The sequence below is a fragment of the Symphalangus syndactylus genome, chromosome 3, assembly GCF_028878055.3.
Source record: "Symphalangus syndactylus isolate Jambi chromosome 3, NHGRI_mSymSyn1-v2.1_pri, whole genome shotgun sequence".
NCBI classification, from domain to species: Eukaryota; Metazoa; Chordata; class Mammalia; order Primates; family Hylobatidae; genus Symphalangus; species Symphalangus syndactylus.
In genome coordinates, this window is record NC_072425.2 from 108,622,319 (window position 1) to 108,644,744 (window position 22,426).

General features: G+C 35.5%; 1 protein-coding gene across 10 annotated transcripts in view; it reads right to left on the reverse strand.

Annotated features, from left to right (window-relative positions):
- Positions 1 to 22,426, reverse strand: part of ANKIB1 (ankyrin repeat and IBR domain containing 1) — a 164,810-nt gene that overhangs the window by 54,472 nt on the left and 87,912 nt on the right. For all 10 annotated transcript variants that reach the window (XM_063636355.1, XM_055272728.2, XM_055272726.2 and 7 more), the window contains 3 exons: positions 19,752 to 19,869; positions 4,278 to 4,486; positions 2,459 to 2,547 (listed from right to left, as the gene is read on the reverse strand). In XM_063636355.1, the coding sequence (XP_063492425.1) occupies positions 2,459 to 2,547; positions 4,278 to 4,486; positions 19,752 to 19,869 (416 nt within the window). The remainder of the gene's footprint in view (positions 1 to 2,458; positions 2,548 to 4,277; positions 4,487 to 19,751; positions 19,870 to 22,426) is intronic.

Genomic DNA, 22,426 nt, shown 5'->3' on the forward strand with positions numbered 1-22,426 from the left:
CTCCTGGGCTCAAGTGATCCTTCTGCCTCAGCTGCCCAAGTAGCTAGGACTACAGACATGTGCCACTATGCCTGGCTATTCCCTTTTATTTCAGCCCTTCACATCGATACTTTAAAGCAGGGGTGTCCAATGTTTTGGCTTTTCTGGGCCACACTGGAAGAAGAACTGTCTTGGGCTACACAAAAAATACACTACCAATAATGACAGCTGATGAGCTTAAAACAAAAATAGCAAAAAAAAAAAAAAACCTCATAATGTTTTAAGAAAGTTTATGAATTTGTGTTGGGCCACATTCAAAGCTGTCCTGGGCCACATGCAGCCTGTGGGCCACAGTTGGATAAGCTTGCACTAAAGCATCTAGCTGTACTAATAAAAAGTTTGGGATGAATAAGATAGATTGAGGGGCTTTCAAACTATCTGAGGACCTTTAAAAATGCTTCCTTGGTTTTAGATAGGAGTTTCTTTTTCTATGTGCCTATAAAAACATTGTGATAATTAAAAAATGATTTCATCAACATATGAATCAACCAACACGGAACTTCTTTTATTGGTGCCTGATTTGACAAAATTGGAAGGGGTGGAAAGGAGAATCCTAGGTAGGCTAGAAGGTACTAAGGAAATCAATAACTAGATCTTTCAAATTTAAATCTTACCATACATTTCTTATGGCTAGTTTGTGATGAGTTTGGGAGATAGTTCCTGTGATACAAGTCAGGTGAGGAAGGTCAATGAAGCTTAAAAAAATTCAAGAAAATCCCTGGGGTACTCAATTTTCATATACACACCAAGACCAACAGCTAACTTGGTAGAGCTCACGTAGTACTTCCTAATTCGGTACAGTTAACAACTAAGATAAGGTTGTACCTGGGAAGTATTTTCTGCCTGCACAACTGGGTTAAGGATAGCTTTGGATTGTGAGCTCTGACCTTTGTCAATTAGTTTACCTGTAACAGCTATACTGATCTGATCCTATCTAAGTAGACTCTGAGTAGAATCTAGTCTATGTCTTAAAAGGAACAACCAGATATTCTGACTTAAAAAGCAGCAGTTTTTTTCCCCCTCCAAATGAAATCTTGCCTCTTACTCCAATTTGGAAAACAGATAAAGAAATGTACTCAAAATCAAACCAGACACATTGGGGGACTGAGGTGGGTGGATCACTTGAGGTCAGGAGTTCGAGACCAGATTGACCAACATGGCAAAACCCCATCTCTACTAAAAATACAAAAATTAGCAGGGCATGGTGGTGTGCGCCTATAGTCCCAGCTTACTGGGAAGGCGGAGACATGAGAATCGCTTGAACCCGGGAAGGAAGACATTGCAGTGTGCCGAGATCACACCACTGCACTTCAGCCTGGGTGACAGAGTGAGATCCTGTCTCAACAAAGAAAAAAAAATCAGAATGACAGCTCAGCGGTTGCCTACAAATCGGGGGTGAAAAAAGGAAGGCAGAAAGAGAAGAGTAGCAGGGATTCAATGGGAAATGAGGAAACCTGGGAATGACAGATTCTAAGGGTTGTGGTGATGGTTTCAAGGTTGTATATAGATACCAAAGCTTATCAAATTATTTATTTTAAATGTGTGGCTTTATGTATGTCAACTGTACCTCAACAAAGCTGTTTAAAAAGAAAAACTCAGAAAATCTGCTCAGGTTCTTGCTCTCTTACCCACATAGTATTCTCTAGCTCCCTACACTTGCTAACTGATACTCCATAAAAAAAAAAAAAGGTTAAAAACTTCTGATTTCTAAGATTTTCTTAAATACCAATGACATACCTCACTTAGGTCATCAAACAATAGCTTTGTGTATCTCCAGAGATAACATAACATTACAGTGCTCATTATAGCAATCTTTGTTTAGAAACTTCTCTCGAAAAGTGCAACATGAGAGCAAAGTTAATGAATGGTGAAAAAGTACAAATCTTGAAAGGTAACGAGAAGGGTAAATAGAGATAAACACAAGAAGCAAAACAAATTTTCCATTGGTAAAATATACCCAACTATGTCTAGCTGAAACATTTAACTTTGCATTCACTAAAAGAAATTTTAAACATCCATATTCTTACAGATTTTCAAGGCAATTTGGTTGTCACAAAAAATTGAGACAGCACAAAACCAAATGCTTAAGATTCCTGGGATATAAGACAAACTGATTCTTGCCTGAAATTTACATTAGAAGTAATATAAATTAAAATACTAAGAAAAATTATTTGTATACCTGCTTTGTTTCTAAACGTACCTTACATTAAGCTAAATAGCATTAATTAAAATAGCTGGGGAAGACGTAAAAATAAAAACAAAAATATTTTTCCTTACTAGTAAAGTCTAAATTCATTTCTGTGTAACTCAGAAGTCAATATAAACAATTCGCATCATTAAATACTGAAAGCAAACAATTTTATTAATAAATCAGAGCGCTATCATGCAGTAAGAAATGCTAAGGTGCTCATATACTCACGACTCCCAACATCCTCTACAGAAGTCATGTCCACAGGGCATATCCACAGGGTCTTCAAATACAGAGATACTGCACATACAAATGTCACACTGGAGATGAAGAAGAACAATGATTTAAACAGAACTGTACTTTCGAAAGAGAACAATACATTCATTTTGTTTACTTTTTTAAAACGCAAAAATACTAGTACAGTAATTAAAAGTTTTTGAAAGTTACCTCTTTCAAAGTTTTAAGGACAGTTAGTATGCCTTTCAGTAACAAATACCATGACTACCTCACTATAAACAAAAGTGGGATTTAAATGTTTTAACGTAAAAATCAAACCCTTAAATTGCAAATTTATGTATTAATCAGCAACTGTGCATTTGGAAAAGGAAGTAGAAGAAACAAATCATTCGGGCCAACATCAAATTACATGTTGCAAAAAACCACTTCAGTATCATGCCCTTCACATTACACCTACCCTTCAAAATCTATGAAAACAGAGTAACTTTGTATTTTTAATGCAGCAACTCAGGATATTCAGACTTTCCAGGGAGAGAACCCTGCTATAAAACTAAGTATTAGGCCGGGCACGGTGGCTCACACCTGTAATCCCAGCACTTTGGGAGGCTGAGGTGGGCAGATCACTTGAGGTCAGGAGTTCAAGACCAGCCTGACCAACATGGTGAAACCCTCTCTCTACTAAAAATACAAAAATTAGCTGGGTGTGGTGGCGCATGCCTGTAATCCCAGCTACTCAGGAGGCTGAGGCAGGAGAATCACCTGAACCTGGGAGGCGGAGGTTGCAAGGAGCCAAGGACATGCCATTACACTCCAGCCTGGGCAACAAGAGTAAAACTCCGTCTCAAAAAAAAAAAAAAACACAAAACAACAACAACAACAAAAAACCCACCTATGTATTAAAACTATGCCATTTTAATAGCAAAAGCTGCAATCACTTTTGCGCCTACCTAATATCTTCTAAACAATGCTCTCTAGAAGCAAAATTTATCATGTTACATATGCAAATTACAGGATTCTGTTTTCCAAAAAGGCACAGATAAAATGAGAAGCATTTTCATATTTATCACATATTTTGAGTGGCTGAGTCATTCAAGAAATACTAAAATCTCCTATAATAGCACACCAATGATATGCCGGTTAAAAATGCTGACGATGGCGTACTGTTTCGTAAAATAATAAAACACTTATTTTGGAAATGCATCTAGATAACAAACTCCAGAAGCTTTACTGAAACAAATACATAACTATCAATATATTGTAAATGCTTAAAAATTAGCTTTCAAGAAATTATAAAAAATGTTTTTGTATTTTCGGTTTACAGTGCCTATCACAAACTTATCTTTCAATATTTCAATATGATGTATATATGTGTGTATGTATTTTGAGATGGGGTCTTGCTATGTTGCCCTGGCTAGTCTTAAACTCCTGAGCTCAGGCAATCCACCCACCTTGGCCTCCCAAAGTGCTAGGATTACAGGCATGAGCTACCATGCCTGGCCTGTATTTAAATCATTAAGCAATTGAAGTTTTAAGGGAAAATAAAATAGATGGTTTCCCTAAACTGTTTTAAGTTCTCTGTTTGCAAATGAGGAAAGAAAACCTTTTTTTTTTCAATCTATAATTCAGAGATCACAAAAACATTCTGTAATAATAAATATTTACTGAAGCATGGAAATAACTGAACCTTTCAAGAAAGGGATAGGATTCAATTACAAGAACACAACCAGACACTCCATGGAACAATATTAAATCATTTGACTGTTAAAAGACTATAAACAAAACTAGGAGAAGTACAGTGAATACCAAACCATACCAAACTGGTGTCTAAATCCCCAGGAGATAAGCTGATTTCATCTGGGGAGGTGACAGAAGAGCGTGTAGTCCTTGGAGTTCTTGGAGATGGGAGCGTGTCCCAGGCATTATACCCACTTGGTGGTGGAGTTGGCATTTGAACACCTGATCGTTGGCAGCAGTTCTCTGGGTTGGACATCCAAGCTTCAAGTAATTTCTCCCTGTCCCAGTCTTAAAGAAAAATGGAATGGATAGCTCTCAAAAAAGAAAATATGGTAATGTTTTAAAAGCTATATAATAACACAAATATGAGAATAAATTACAAATTTTGGTCATCTAAAGAAAAAAGTACTTATATAAAAGTAGTAACTGCAAATGAATGTCTAGGTATGTTCTTGTTATTAGCATTTTTACACAAAATTTAAGCTTTCATAATTGATCATGGCTTACAACCATGTCAAGATCTAGCAGTATGGTCAAAATTTCCAGTACTTTCTACTACCAATCAAAACAGGTCACTCACACATCACTCTTGGAATTCACTACATTTTCGCTGGCATAGGTTTAATTTAGCTTCTTTACTCTTTCCAAAAAAATACATAATTTTTTAACTATCCTCACTGGCATCAAGTTGTAAAATGATTACATAGTTCACTATAGATATGTCAAAATGCCAATAGCAGGTCCTAAAAATCATTTAATAAACAGCTTGAAAGCAGAAGAAACTTCTGAAGAAATTAGGGTTATAAATAAAGATTTAGTGAATTAGGTATAAATTCTATATTAAGGGATCTTGAACCTGGCCTAACTAAAAAAAATTATCTTCCTACTGTGACCATTTTAAAAATTGCCAAGTAAAACATACTATAATGTCTAGAGCCATAAAAACCTAACCCTTTAAAAACAACAAACTAATACATTCAATTATTTTGCTAGGTGTTTTACATAACTTCATTTATTCCTCCCAGCAAACTTTTTTTTTTTCCAATTATTATTTAGGCAAAGAAATCAAGACTGAAGGAAGTTATATAACTTGTCCAAGCTCACACAGAGATTTGAAACCAATTTCTGTGATTCCAAAGCCTGTGTTCATCCCATGATCACACGCTATTTCTGAGAAAACTAAAGGGTAAATTATTCACTGTAGGCACATTCTATAAAATTTTATAGCTTAAATACAAATAACTGGAAATTTTCTACACAAGGTTTTTTTTTTTTCAACTATATTAAGCCAATGTATTTGGCAGTTTAACAGGATAAATATGACTTTGACATGCAATGAAAATAGAAGGAGTATATTTCCAGGTAGGGAAAATAAACAAGTACATATATAAATACAGATGCTCCTTGACTTACGATGGGGTTAAGTCCTGATAAATCCACTGTAAACTGAAAATATGATAAGTTGAAAATGTGTGGTTGACTAGGAGCTATGGCTCACTACCGTCACCCAGCATCTCAAGAGCAGTATGGTTTCTACTGAATGCATATTGAGTTAGCACCATTTTAAGTCAAAAAATTGTAAGTCAAACCATCCTAAGTCAGGGGCTATCTGTGTATATACAGAGTTCTTCTGGTGATTATTTTACATAAGTAGAAGATCATATAAACTTTATCTCCTTTTCCCACTTAATCAACCTGAAAATCTCTCCAAGTAAACTAGTTTAATATTATTTCCTTCTTTTTAATGACTAAATATTAATCCACTGCGTGAAACAATTTGTGTATCATGATTTATTCAAATATCCCCCTACTTTGTTTAGTTTTTTTTTTTCTGCCACAACAATGAGGTTGTAATCTATATCAGTGCAGTTATAAGTATATATTCATGCTTATATTGGTATTTCCTTGGTATAAATTCCCTGGAATGAGACTAATGAGTCTAAGGCCCATCATGTTTTTAAAAGAAAATGCTAGATGGCTTTCCAAAAAGGTTATGACAAATTCTTTTTTTTTTTTTTGAGACAGGGTCTCGCTTTGTCACCCAGGCTGGAGTGCAATGGCATGATCTTGGCTCACTGCAGCCTCTGCCTCCTGGGTTCAAGAGACTCTCGTGCCTCAGCCTCCCAAGTAGCTGGGACTACAGGCATGTGCCACCACTCCAGGCTAAGTTTTATATATATTTTTTAGTAGAGACAGGGTTTCACCATGTTGCCCAGGCTGGTCTCAAACTCCTGACCTCAAGTGATCTGCCCACCTCGGCCTCACAAAGTGCTGGGATTACAGGCATGAGCCACCAAGCCTGGCAGGTTATAACAGTTTTTACTTCTGTCAGCAATGAGGAACCTTACCAGTTTCTTCTACAGCAATGGGTGTTACAGTTCTTTTAAACATTTATAAACTTATAGTTCACTGTTATTTTAATTTGTATTTTCTTGACAACGGATGTATTCAAACATCTTTTGATGTGTTTGTTGGCCATTTGGATGTGCTCTTCTATGAACTACCTATCCATATCTTTTCACCATTTTGGCACTGAGGTATTTACCAATTTCTTGTCAATTTAAAGAAGGCTTTTGTATACAATAAACATTAGCTAATATTGTTTCCAAATCAAAACTATGTTTCCTGACTTTGTTTATGGTATACTTAGAACAAAAATTTAAAAATCCAATATACTTTAATATGTCTATCTCTTCTTTAGCTTTCTTGACAAATTCATGAATTGACTTTATATCCCTCATCCTTTTTTTTTCTTGGTATTCCAATGGCCAGTCATATTAGGGACATTTAATGAATTATATATCCTTTCCCCACTGATCTATAATGTCATCTTTACATAAATTATATTCCCAAATACTGTAAATTGGATTTACTATTCTGTTTCAATGGTCTATTTTAGATTTGAACAAGTGCCATGCTGACTGAATTACAGTGGCTTACAGCGTGTTCTCTTTTCTGGTAAGGCTAATTCCTTTCACTGGAACTGAATGAGCACACCTGATCTCTGTGACCCTCAGGAAACTGAGGAAGAGCTGAACAGGTAGGCCTCTTATTTAGACCCAAAGTTGGGCTCAGAGTTGAGAGAGACAGCTGCAGAGAGACAGCTGCATTACAGAGAATCAGGATTAGCACAAAAGCTTTCTTGGGACAAAAAAAGCCATCATTAAAAAAAAATTCAGTGGCCAAATAAAGAGAATGGTCCCATTTGAGACACAAATTAATGTTCTTTAAGGCCAAGGGAGAAAAAACACTTCAAAGGAAAAGTAAAGAAAACACTTACCAAAAAAACTAGAAGTTTCTGATTAAGATAATACATGTAATTGAGCCCTTATCATTAAAAAAAAAAAAACCTACAACCAATCAAATTCAAGAAAAGGAAGAACGTGATAAAGGCAAAGTAGAAATTAAACGTTAGAAACTATTGATAGAAAAAATGATAGACAACCTATAAACTGCAGGAAAAAAAGACAAAAATCTAAGAACTAAAAATAAAAACGAAGGCAATCGGGAAAACTCAGTGTATACACATTGAAACTGAAAATAAGATACAGCTATATGTAGAGAGAAAATTAAAAGAACTGTGACAAAGTGCAATGTCTTTCCAACTGTAAACTTATTTAACGGCAGAGCTTATACCTACATTGCAATCGATTTTATCTCCATTACTCAGCCTAGGCCTAGTTCAAAGTGTATATTCAATAGAAATCTGTTGAACGAACAAATGAATATAAAACCACATGCTCCTATTATTTAAATCTAACTGAAGTAGATAATATTCCAGGAAATTGTAAACCATTACAGCTGAAGAACTCATGAAAAGGTAGTAATTCTAAGCAGACTAATAACATTGGGAGAAACTGAAGAATACAGTAATTATTTATTTAAAAAGTATAGGGTTCACATGGTTTCATAAGCAAACTTCAAAAAATTTTTGGCTGGGGGCGGTGGCTCACGCCTGTAATCCCAGCACTTTGGGAGGCCAAGGCGGGCGGATCACGAGGTCAGGAGATCAAGACCGTCCTGGCTAACACAGTGAAACCCCGTCACTACTAAAAATACAAAAAAATTAGCCAGGCCTGGTGGCAGGTGCCTGTTGTCCCAGCTACTCGGGAGGCTGAGGCAGGAGAATGGCATGAACCCCGGAGGCGGAGCTTGCAGTGAGCCGAGATAGTGCCACTGCGCTCCAGCCTGGGCGACAGAGCATGACTCAGTCTCAAAAAAAAAAAAGAAAAGAAAAATTCAAGTAGAAATTAATTCTTGTGTCCTTGCATAAACATAAAAAGGAAGATTCATATATTTTATATATATATATATATATATATAAAATTTTTATTTTTTTGAGATGGAGTCTCACTCTGTCACCCAGGCTGGAGTGCAGTGGTGCGATCTCAGCTCACTGCAACCTCTGCCTCCCAGGTTCAAACAATTCTCCTGCCTCAGCCTCCCAAGTAGCTAGGATTACAGATGCCCACCACCACGCCCAGCTAATTTTTGTATTTTTAGTAGAGACAGGGTTTCACCATGTTGGCCAGGCTGGTCTTGAACTCCTGACCTCAGGTTATCTGCCCGCCTTGGCCTCCCAAAGTGCTGGGATTACAGGCGTGAGCCACCGCACCCGGCCAAGTCACATAGATATTTTTAAAAAGCTATTATAAAAACCTGAAATGCCAAAACCCAACCTTATTTATAAAACAAATCTTGACATTATCAGCACAAATAACTGGACATGTAAAATGAAGAATTATAAAATGCAGAATTATTAAAAACAATTATATACACATAAACATTTAATAAAACATATATATTAATTTCCTAATCTTTTTTTAATTTTTTTTTTTTTTGAGGCAAAGTCTAGCTCTGTCACCCAGCCTAGAGTGCAGTGGGGCGATCAACGGCTCACTGCAGCCTTGGCTTCCTGGGTTCAAGTGATCCTCCTACCTCAGCCTCTTGAGTAGCTGGTACTTACAGGGATGTGCCACCATGCCCAGATTTTTTTTTTCTTTTAATTTTTTTGTAGAGACAAGGTCTCACTATGTTGCCCAAGTATGTCGGGAACTCCTGAGCTCAGGTGATCTTCCCGCCTTGGCTCCCCAAGTGCTAAAGTTACAGACCTGAGCCACTACACCTAGCCTTAATAATCTTTTTTATGTAGGGCCAAGCCCTTTTCTTTGACTTATCGTTCTCCTTCTATTTCCTATTTCTTGCCTAAACTACACCCACAAAACACTGTCCATTTCTCATTGTTATTTTCTTAGATTAAGAGTTAAAACACATTCAGATAGCAATACGAATGTAAAGGCCTAGATTTTTATGATCTCCTCCCTTTTTTTCAGTTATTTCACTCACACATAATTTAGTCAGAAAAATTTTAAAACGAACTTGCCTTTATCAAGGCTTTCCAAAGCCTCCAACTTAGATTTCAATAAATAACGATTTACTCATTTTATCAGTACCATTCCATTATATTATATAATTACAACAAGGTGTACAACTGAGATAATCAGGTTTGTTAATTGGCATGCAATTCAAGCCAGGTGCATGGCAATTCTGAAAAGGAGCCCCCTAGACAGAAGCATTCAGTCTATTTGACAAAGAGAATCCTCAAAGTTAAGTTGATGTGGATTAAGACAGCATTTACTGTATTATAATGTCAAAATCTACATAAAATATTATTAATAGGAAACGAAACATGCATAACATATACCCCAAGCCCAAGTATGCCTTATTCCTGGAATATAAGAACAGCTGAACATTAGGAAAGAAATTTATAATACCAATGTATCAAAGAAGAAAATCAGTATTATCATTTTTAAAAAAGATCTGGAAGAACACAATCTGAAAAATTACTCTTGAATTTTTAAAAAGAGAGCTCTTAAATAGTAAGAAAAAGATACTGTTTTAACATGATAAACAGAATCTCTTTCAAACCAATAGCCTAATTCTTAATTTAAAACACAAAAGCCATTCTCAGAATTTCAATTATTTATTTACTGATGCATTACAAGAATCTATTTCCTGCTTAAATGATTCTGAGCTCTAGACAACTTCTCCATTTGGAATTCTCAAAGTTTACTGCTTAGTACACAGTAAAGGACAAATTGGTGACTGAATGAATTTCCACTTAAGCCGAGAAAATAATAAGCATCACTTATAATGTTACATAGGAGTGCTAGCCAATGTAATTAAACCAGATAAAAGATATGGGAAAGCTGCAGGAACAATTATCATTATTTACAAATGATAGGATAGCCCTCCTGGTAATCTTAAGAAAACCATAAGGGATACTCTGAATATAATAGACAGAGTTCTACTTCTGGTAATGGTAAAGTAGCTACTATCAGACCAACTCTCCTACAGATTAACAGCTACAAATATTGGACAAAATATAAGCCACAACTGAGGACACTAGAGAGCAACCAAAAGCAGGCAGAAATTGGAGGGGAGTTAATGTCTGACGAAATGAAAAAGCACTGTATGAGTTTCTATTTCTACAAGTTTTTCTCTGTGGGCAGACAACATTTGGCACAAGGACAGAAACTTGAAATTTTACTAGCTTAAGAACCTGAGATTAGATTCAGGGTGACCAGAGCACTTTGGACATGAGGGAGGATATCCTAGAAAGGAGAGAGCCACAGGAAGCACAGATTCTGGATATAGACTCTCTAAATCTCAAACTGAAGCCTACATATAATGCCTACAGCAATATACTCTAATTGTCTAAGATCCAATTCCAAATTACTAGACATGTAGAAAAACTGGAAAATGCCAGATAATGCAACAGTGGACACCAATGAGGTAATCCATATATTGGAACTAGTAATCACCATGGATTTAAATAACTTTATGATCAAGAACATAAGGAAAAATAGTTTGCAAAGTACAAAAGGCCAGGAAAACTAATAAATGAAAGCCATAAAAAAGAACCAAGTGTAAATTCTAGAACTGAAAAACAATTCTAAAAAAATTTTTTACTGTGTTGGCTTAACAGCAGTTTAGAGGAGATAAAAAAGAGATCAGAGGGAAAATTTGGTGAACCTGGAGACAGAAATGATCCAATCTGAAGAACAGAGAAAAAAAGATAGATTAGTTTATTTAAAATACATATGGCTGTTTAAAGCAAAAATTATGACACTGCATTGTGATATTTATGATTATGTACTATAATAATGATAGCATAAGGGATGGGGCAATGTACCCATACATAGTTGCAAGATTCTTACATTTTATGGGAAGTGGTACTACACTAATGCTAAATAGACTATAAAATGATAAGAATATATACAACAGCCCAGAAAGCAGCATGTTAAAGAATAAAATGCAAAGAAGAATTAGCTAAAAACCCAACAGATAATTAAAATCAAATGCCAAGATTATTCAACTAATTCAAAAGACAGCAGAGAAGGAGGGACAGAGAACAAAAAATAAAGAGACAAACATAAAACAGTGAAACGGAAGACCTAAATCCAATCACAACAATATTACATTAAATGTAAATGGACTAAACAGTCCATTAGAATGGATAAAGAACTCAATCAAATGCTATTTACAAGATATTCAAATAGCATAAAAAAGCCAAAGTGCTATATTAATATCAGATAAAGAAAAAATAGTAAAAAAAGATCAGGGACATTTCATGGTGAGAAAAGAGTCAGAAAGACATAATTATAAACGTATATGAGCCTAATATCAGAGTTACAAAATAGATTAAGCAAATTGACACCATTAAGGAGGAGCTATATACAAATCCACATTCATAAATAGAAATTTTAACATCCCCCTCTCATCAACCGATGGAACTAGTCTTTAATTTTTATTAGTAAAAACAATGACAATTTAAAGAACACCATTGACCTTAATTAACATTTATAGAACACTATGATGAACAACTTCACAATTACATCCTTGTCAAATGCACATGATATAGAGTCATCAAGACAGACTACGTGCTTAAACAAGCCTCAACAAATTTCAAAAGACTGAAATCTTAACCAGTAAAACTGAAGTGAAAACAATAAGACATCCAGAAAAATCTCAAATATTTGAAAATTAGACTATATTATTCTAAATAACAGATGGGGCAATGGAGAAAGGGAAATTTTAAAATATTTTAAAATGAATGATAAAGAAAATACAACATACAAATTTTTGGCCTCAACAGAAAAAAAAGTAAAAAAGATATGAATGACAAATCACAAAAAGAAATACACATGTACAGGAAACATGAAAATACATTGGACTTTAAATAAGAAATGTACAGTTTTAATTAAGAGCATATTGTTTGAACTTGTAATTTTACTGCTAAAAATTCATCCTAAGTAAATTAATGGATAGGCGCACAAGGGCATATTTGAAGGATGCTAATCACAGCACTGTTTATAATAGCAAAAAGAAAAAAATGGTGCAAACAGCAACAGAGTATGGTATGTTTATATAATGAGAAGATTATGTAGTCATATAGCTATTGATATGAAAAGCTTTATATCATGCATTAATTTTAAAAAGTATATTATAAAATATCACATGTAGATTAAGCATACTATTGTTATAAATGTTTTCTCTGTGCCCTATTGGATTTTCATTCACATAGGTATTTATTACTTTTAGAGTCACATAAAAATCATGAGAGCCACTTTTAGTTTGAAAATGACAACTACAGAAAAGTTCATTTTTATTTATTTTACTTTGTTCTCTCAATTTATTTTACTATTTGAAAATTATTTTCAAAAATATTTCTTCATACCTAAATCAGGAAACAATTCTTTGTAAGATAATTTTCTAGAATCTGTCTGATAGTATACTACATCTGGAATGCATACCCCATATGGTTCCTCAAATTTTCTCATTGCTGCCATTCAAAATGTTAGCAATGGGGCATAGTACAAAGATTATCCTTTGGAATCAGGAAGTCTTGAGTTCAAATTCCAGATGTTACTTAACTGAGCAAAGTACAGGATAATTATATGTTACTTATTTACCTGAGCAAAATATAGGATAATTATACCCATTTTGATTCTGTTTTAAGTCTCTGTAATGCATTACAACACATAATAATTCAATAATAACAGCATGAAGTACTATTACCACTTAAAAATTTTCCTTGGAATAAAATAATCACAAATGAATGCAAGAATGAGTGCCATCTCCCAAATTTGCTTTAGCTTAGCACATCCAAACAATTTTCTTATATACAGTCACTAAAAGTGGTCATTATAATAACTGTTGGAAAATGTTTAGGATGTTATGTGAAGACCTTTAATAAGAATAAATTGGTCACTGTGTTAAAATGTGTCACATAAAAAATGTGAGGCATACAAAGTAAAAATAACTTTCTTAGGATGGTATTATTTTTCAAAAATTTCCATTATGCTACTTTTAATAAAAGTAAAAACAACTAATATAACTAATACAGACAGACATTAAATATGCTACATTTTAGTATTTTCTACCACAAATATGTTTCAGCAAAATTTGTTTGATTCTATCACATCAGAGTCCTTAGCAAATATTTATTGAATACCTTTTATGTCCCATCCACTATGTCAGGTAGTGGGGATACAATGGTAGGAAAAACCAGACATAATTCCTTTCCTGTCTCCATGGAACTTACAGTCTAGTAAGGAGAAAGACATGAGTAAAATAAACACATAAACACCACCAAAAAATCACCACTGTCAGAAACACCATAAAGAGAGGTAGAAAACCAGAGTCAGGGAGGTCAGAGAGGGCATTCCTAGGGAAATGGCATGGAGTGGACATCTAAAGATGAGTGGGAGTTAACCAGATAAAAGGGGGAGGGAAAGACATTCTAGAAAGATAGAATACAGCATGTTCAAAGGCCTGTGGCAGGAGGGAGGGTAACATCCTTGTGAAATTAAAAAGGTCAATGTAGCTAGAGCATGGGACTAGAGGGGAAGCACTGTATGAGATAAGGCTAGAGAAACAGGCAGGGGCTCAGTCATGCAGGATTAAAAAAAAATAAACACTTCCATTTTCAGTTTAGGAGTGATAGGCAGTCAATGAAAAATCGGGACTAGAGATAGGAAGAATAGGTTGTCATGATTAGATTTGATAAGATTATTCTGACTTTCTTCTGTAGTGTAGTTGAGAGATGACGGCAGCTAGTGGAAATGAAGAAAAAGGGAGAAGTTTAAGATTGGGGAGGTGAAACTGACAATTAACTGATGACAGGATGTGACAGGCAATGTTGAAGTTGGTGTTCCAGGTTTCTGCCTAGAATACCCAGTTGGTTGGCTGGTGCTGCCATCTATGGAGTTAGGGAACACCAGAAAACCAGGTCCAGTTCCAAGAACATGATCTTAGTTTTAAACACGATGAGTTTAAGATAGCTTTGAGATAGACTGGAGGGGTTTTCACATAGGCAATTATATACAGTATGAAATATGGAGCTCAGAAGAGGGGTCTAGTCCAGGGGGGAGAAATGTATTATTTCCAAAAGTCTTGGGAGAAGGTAACATTTCCCAGGAAAAGAACAGAATGAGAAGAGAAGATGTGGGAACACGAATATTTAATTGCTTGGAAGATCATGAAACTCCAAAGGAGTTAAAAATAATGCTTCAATATAATTTTATTCTAAGCACAAGCAAATTAGCCTCAGTCACATATTTTGCAAATTATATTCATTTTTTCATTAGGTAATATTCAATTACATAAGTTACTTTTTTTTTTTTTTTTTTTTTTTTTTTTGAGACGGAGTCCCGCTATGACCCCCAGGGTGGAGTGCAGTTGTGCAAACTCGGCTCACTGCAAGCTACAAGCTCTGCCTCCCTGGTTCACACCATTCTCCTGCCTCAGCCTCCCGAGTAGCTGGGACTACAGGCGACTGCCACTATGCCCGGCTAATTTTTTATATTTTTAGTAGAGAAGGGGTTTCGCCACGTTAGCCAGGATAGTCTCGATCTCCTGACCTCGTGATCCGCCCGACTGGGGAAATACTCAGAGAATGACCTTTGTATTCCTAACATAGTCCTTCTTAAAATTCAACTCCATTTAATAAATACTGCTAAATATTTATGCCATCTGCTTAATCTACATCAACTTCATTACCTTGGGGTTATATTTGACAACATAGTATAACACTCAAGACTATTTTCCTGTATAAAAATGAATGAATGTTACCAAGGATACAATCTATAAATCTTCCTAATGGTTCAGTTTAATAGCTCTAAAACACATCCTGTCCTGGCTTTAAGAGCAATTATGGTAAACTGTAGTTATGTGCACTAACTCACAAGCATCACGTATCTCTGTAAATCTTATTTGCTTATCAAATGTCATTGATACTACCTAAACAACAGAGAAGAGATGCTCACTTGAAAACCTGAATTAGCTTCTATTTTATGCCCTAATAGGAGAATGAAATATAGAACAATGCTTTAGTAAGTTATCAATGCCAAGCACGAAAATTCAGTTGGGTTTCATCTTATTGTAAAACAATTAATTTAGAGAAATATCAATGAAGTAAAAATGGAGTTGATCATTTAATAATATTTAATGATACAATGTGTAAAAATAGGGATAAAAATGTTTCTTTTAATTATGGTGAAATTATAGGTTAAGTTAGATTCTATATGATACTATAGCTTAAGAGTTATGAACACTGTATGATTTGGCTGAATGCAGAGATCTTTGGCAAAGATGGCTATCTGTACACAAAAATGCTATAGTGTAGACACATTTTTTTTGTTTGCAGTTAGGTATGGCCACGTGACAGTGAGGTGTGGTCACGTGACTGAATTCTGGTCAATGAATGAAATATGTGCAGGAGTGACATATGCCACTTCCAGAAGTGGCTCATAAAACTTCCCACAATTGTTCCTTCATGCTCTTTTCTCTTTCTGACTAGCTGGCTGTAACTAGCAGGCCTAGATAACCGCCAGGACAACCTCAGAAGTGATGTTGTTGGCCAGGCACGGTGGCTCATGCCTGTAATCTCAACACTTTGGGAGGTCGAGGCAGGCGGATCACTTGAGGTCAGGAGTTCCAGACCAGCCTGGCCAAACCCCATCTGGTGAAACCCCATCTCTACTAAAAATACAAAAATTAGCCAGGCATGGTGGTGTGCACCTGTAATCCCGGCTACTTGGGAGGCTGAGGCAAGAGAATCACTTGAACCCAGGAGGCGGAGGTTGCAGTAAGCCAAGATCGCGCCACTGCACTCCAGCCTGGGTTGACAGAGTTAGACTGTCTCAAAAAAAAAAAAAAGAAGAAGTGATGTTGTTTAACATAGCAGTGTTCCAGTCAGTCAGTCCCTGACCAGAGTCCACATCCTATCTAATCTAAATGGAAATGCTTTGGACTATTACATGATTAAGAAACGTTTACTATATTTAATCCTACATTTTTGTTTCAGCAGCAGCCTACCCTAACCAGTACAACTATGATGCAGTGGCTCCCCACTGATGAACAGCTTCTACTTTTCTGCCAGCTCTACATTATATTTAAATGCATACTTTGAATTTTAAAAATCTCGAGCAATGGACAGAGTATACCTTCTGGTGCTATGAACCCTAACATAATGAAACACAATTTAAGGTATTTTGTGTTTCTGTACAAGTTTTTTACATTAAGACTATTAAGCATTATTATGGGCTAAAAAGAAAATATTTTGTTTTTTGTTTTTGTTTTTGTTTTGAGACAGAGTGTCGCTCTGTCGCCCAGGCTGGAGTGCAGTAGCACGATCTCGGCTCACTGCAAGCTCCACTTCCTGGGTTCACGCCATTCTCCTGCCTCAGCCTCCTGAGTAGCTGGGACTACAGGCGCCCACCACCACGCCCAGCTAATTTTCTGTATTTTTAGTAGAGACGGGGTTTCACCGTGTTAGCCAGGGTAGTCTCGATCTCCTGACCTCGTGATCCACCCACCTTGGCCTCCCAAAGTGCTTGGATTATAGGCGTGAGCCACCACGCCTGGCTGAAAATATTTTGTTTTTAAAAACTATTCAGAATTTCTAAATTTAATTTTTTTTACTCAGGCCTAAAATTTTTTCTATAGAATTTACTTTGAAGTTTATAAACATGGCAATAAAAAATATAATTTTACAACAAAAAAACTGATTTTCAAAAAATATAAAAAAAATTTTTGGTATATTATCTATTCATTCCAAAACTGTTTTCTGAGTGATTAATATATATTAGGTATTATGGAAACAAAAAAAAATTAAAAGCTGCCATTTCAAGGAGCTTCAAGGTTAATAGAAAAGAAGCAAATAAAGAGATCACAATATTCTATTCTAAGTGTATGACACATATATGCATGGGATAAAATGGGAATAGACCCATTATATGGGTCCCAATTGAGACTTCAGAAGACACACTCAGGAAAGGTTTCCTAGAAGAAATGATTTCTAAGGACGATTCAGAGTGGGAAAGGCAAAGAAATGGAAGACTGACAGTCCAGGTAAAGATTATGTGTCATAAAGTCTACTAAAAATTTTGGATGATTTTAAGTCTGTAGCAAGCCAGTGAAGGGTTTTCAGCAGGGGAATGACATGCTCAGGTTTCCATTTTAAAAGAACACAATAGTGGCAGTATGAGAAATTAGTTGGGTGAAAGAAGAATGGTAAAACTGGAGACTAGGACTCTGGGCACTTCAATTTAGATGAAAAGTAATGACAGCCTTAAGTCAGTGGCAGTGGGAATTGAAAGAGCTAGGGAGGGTGAGGGGAGGCTGAAAGATAATTAGAAAGAGAAATAATGGGACTGTGGCCAAATACAACAGAGACAGAGGACTAAAATATGACTTTCAAGTTTCTGGCTAGGAAAATTAGGTGAATATTGCTGCCCACTAATCAATACAATGGGAGAAATGATGAGTCCAGCTGTGATCATCCATAGATTGTGAGAAATAATAAATAGGCTTTTAGAAATACAGTAGAATACTTGATTAAAGTCAGAATGTAGACATAATCTTTATTGTTTAGGTGGTTTTTGAAGCCACTGATTTTATGAGATAAATGTGCACAGCAATGTTTCTCAGAGAATGGTCCACTTGGTAGGCTTGTTCACAACACATATTTTTAGGCCTTACACTAGACCTAATGACTTAGATTCTCTGGGGTTATTTCTAGGAATCTACATTTAGTTTCCCAGGCAATTCTTATTTACATTAAAATTTAAGAGCTACAGGTATATAAGGTGGGAAAAGAATGGCAATTGTAGAACTGTCGGAAACATCAATATTGAAGCTAGGCTGGGTGTGGTGACTCACACCTGTAATCCCAGCACTTTGGGAGGGTGAGGCGGGTGGATCACCTAGATTGGGAGTTCGAGACCAGCCTGGCCAACATGATGGAACCATGTCTCTACTAAAAATACAAAAATTAGCCGGGTGTGGTGGTGTGCACCTGTAATCCGAGCTACTCAGGAGGCTGAGGCATGAGAATTGCTTGAGCCTGGAAGGCAGGGGTTGTAGTGAGCCAAGATCACACCACTGCACTCCAGCCTGGGCAACAGGGCAAGACTGTCTCAAAAAAAAAAAGTGTGTTTGTGTGTGTGTATATATGTATTATATATTTTATATAATATATATATTCCTATATATATTTTTTTGGTAGTGATTCTGGAGGGTTATATACCACATTATTAACAGTGGTGATCAACAAATGACAAAATAGGGAGTTTTACATTTTCTTCTGATCAAAAGATTATATAAAAATTTTGGAAGGTGGCATTCTATTTTAGTATAGATGATAAAGATTTATAGTTAAAATAGCCAGCTAAGGCCTCAAAATGACTGGAATAGAATAGCCATTTACTTTTCTTTTTAAATGTATTTTTAATTTTTATTTTTTAAATTCTGCATTTACCTTTATCTTTTTAAGAATATTTTTAAACCAGAAAATACTTTTCTTTGAAACCAGCCAAAATGTCAAATTTCATGTGGGCAATGAGAAGATCCAATCCAGCATGTGAGAGCTCCCAGAATGCCTGTCATAAGGATTATAGAGAACTTAAACTGAGGACTTAGGAAAATTTTCTTGTACAAAGTTAGTTATGTCTAAAAAACAGAAAACAAGAAAACCACCCTTAAAAGGGACAATATATTTCCAAGGTGACCCTTTAACTTCACTTTGTGCACTTCATGGGGAGAAATAGCTATTAATATAAAATAAATACAACTGACAATACTAATAGCACAATTCTTAGGTATTTAATTGAACTACCATAATTTTATACTTGAATGACTTCAGCAAAAATTAATGTCAAAACCAGGGCTAGGACTATGGATTTCAATGCTCAATCTCACTCAAATTAGACATATTTCTAAAATTAGACAATCTATAATTTGCTTTAGTAGCTCAATTTCTAAAAAGAATTTTCCAGTTTCTCCTCTTAGATATATGCCAATTTATACTTCAAAATACAAGATGTTCTGAGGAACTGAGTATAGAAGCAACAACTGCACAAAACACAACTTAGGCTTTTTTAACAAACTATTTTGTTCTGTATTCAAATACAAAAATAGCCCTTTTAAAAACTCAGAAGTTTCAAAAGTTACTCATGTTCTTAGAAGCATAAGACATTTCTTTCATTACCATGAGCTCGAAGTAAAGCTTCAGCAGTAAAGAGAGGAGCCTGAAGCATGTCTGCAGTTTCCACAATAAGCATATCTTTTAGTCTACGAAGATCCTGAGGCCTTAATCCTTCATATGGCTTTGAAAAGAAAAAAAAATAAAGTTAAATGGGCATTATACTCATAGGAAGTATCAAAATGCCTATAAACAATATATAGTCAGTCCTATGTATCCACGGTTCCACATTCCACGGATTGGATCAACTGTGAATTGAAAACATTTGGGAAAAAAAAAATGGCTGTGTCCATACTAAACATGCACAGACTTTTTTTCTTGTCATTATTCCTTAAATAACAGAGTATAACAACTAATTACATATTATTTGCATTGTATTAGTTATTATAACCTAGAGATGATTTAAAGTATATGGGAGGATGTGCATACGTTATATGCAAATACTACCCCATTTTATATAAGGGACTTGAGTATCTGTGGGTTTTGGTATCCACGAGGGTCCTGAAACCAGTCCACAAGGATACTGAGGGATGACTGTACATGCTTATCATTTAAAATCTTCCTATTTAAATTTGGTTATTAAAGTTCAAAAGGCTTTTTTAATGTTCCACTATCATGGACTTCAAACTGCCTTTTCACAAGTCTCTTTCATGCTGTAAAGCAGATACTGGGACTCATGTACCTTATTCTAAAAATAAAATATCATAGTATAACGGCAAGACCATCTTATCTTACAGTTTTAAAATTTTGGATTATACAAAAAGTATTAGAAATAAAAACCTATAATTCCACCATTGAGCAATAATCATTATTCAAGTTCTTGGGTATTATTGTCCAGTCTGTTCTTTCTGCAAATCAACTGAATATGAATATATATGTTCATTTAGGCACAGTTTTGGGTATCCTATCAATGTAAAAGAAATGGAGCAGAACTTGGTGAATGCCCACAGTCTCAGCTACTAGGGAGGCTGAGAAGTAGGAGCATCACTTGAGCCCAGGAGTTTGATGCTGTAGTGTGCTATAAACATGCCGGTGAATAGCCACTGCAGTCTAGCCTGGGCAACATAGTAAGACCTCATTTTTTTTTTTAAAGGAAAGTTAACCAAAACTTTTCTATATAGGAATACTATTAAATAAGAGAGAAAGAAGCACTGCAATTTAATCCAAGTTATCTTTAGAAAAGCCCCAAACTATCACATACAATTTGCTTTTAAGCTAATTTATGAAACATGAGTTCTCCTACAAAAACCTAATAAACTCTTTAATGGTTAAATTAGTACTACTCATTCCAGTACAGAAGTCATACATTGCTTCTGTAAATGTATTCCAAATCCAGAATTTGGATTCTGGTTACCTCTCCTTGCCTCAGCAATGACAGTGAATATTTCTTGATATTTCTAATGGTAGCAACTGTGTATTTCCTGGTCTTATATCCTAAATGTTCTTTTTCAGGTTAGTCATCATTCGACTTCATTTACGTTGAACCAAACAGGTTCAACCAAACAGAGAGAAAATGGTGAATTTAATCATGATTCTCCAGATTAGTGTTATCTAGAGAATGACAGTGCAAGTAACTTATAGGGGAAAATTAGCTTTGCTTGCAGTTCTCACATGATATATCTGAAGATTTAATTTTAGGTAAATTAAGAAAGAAGGGATAATATGAAACAATCTGCATAGATCCAGTTTTTTAAAATGCACGCAGTTTTAAACTTCAATAGGTGACAGTGGAAGAAAAATAATTCTTAAAGGACAAAGACACACTGCCTTCATGAACATATATCCACTCTGAATCTTCACAACAAACTGTAATTAGGTCATGTGAAGCATTTCAATACATTGCTCAGTCCCAAGTGGGCACTACTTCTTTCTTCTGCAAGACAGATTAAAATGAAAGTACCTTTCTCTTTCCTGTTGCAAAGATAAACTGCTTCTATTTTCAGACTAAACAAACCAGTAATAACCTTCGAAGCAGTCAGTACTGACATAAAGAAAAAGAAACTAAATTAAAAAGAAACGTGAATAAAATTACCTCTTTTGCATTAGTGCATACTACTGCTACCAAAAGACCACTGAAAAATTGTGAAACAGCCTATTTTTTTTTTTTTTTTTTTTTTTTTTTGAGACGGAGTCTCGCTCTGTCACCCAGGCTGGAGTGCAGTGGCGCGATCTCTGCTCACTGCAAGCTCCGCCTCCTGGGCTCACGCCATTCTCCTGCCTCAGCCTCTCCGAGTAGCTGGGACTACAGGCGCCCGCCACCACGCCCGGCTAATTTTTTGTATTTTTAGTAGAGACGGGGTTTCACTGTGGTCTCGATCTCCTGACCTCGTGATCCACCCGCCTCGGCCTCCCAAAGTGCTGGGATTACAAGCGTGAGCCACCGCGCCCGGCCTGAAACAGCCTATTATACAAACTGCACTACCTTGATATTATCATAAAATAGTTCTCTTCAAAAATCATTTCAGAAAGGCTGTCACATAAAGGAGTTATGAAAGTATTTGTTTTTATTTTTTTCACAAGGAAAATAGCCTCCCCTCCCTATCGGTAAAACATGTTTATTGTTAAAAGAAAAGAAAAAGAATAGGCATTTATTTACCCAAAAGTAACTGCAACTGTTAAAGGTTTAAAAGATGTTTAGATGCTCAGGGAGAAAGGATATTTCTAATTCCTTTTAATAGCAA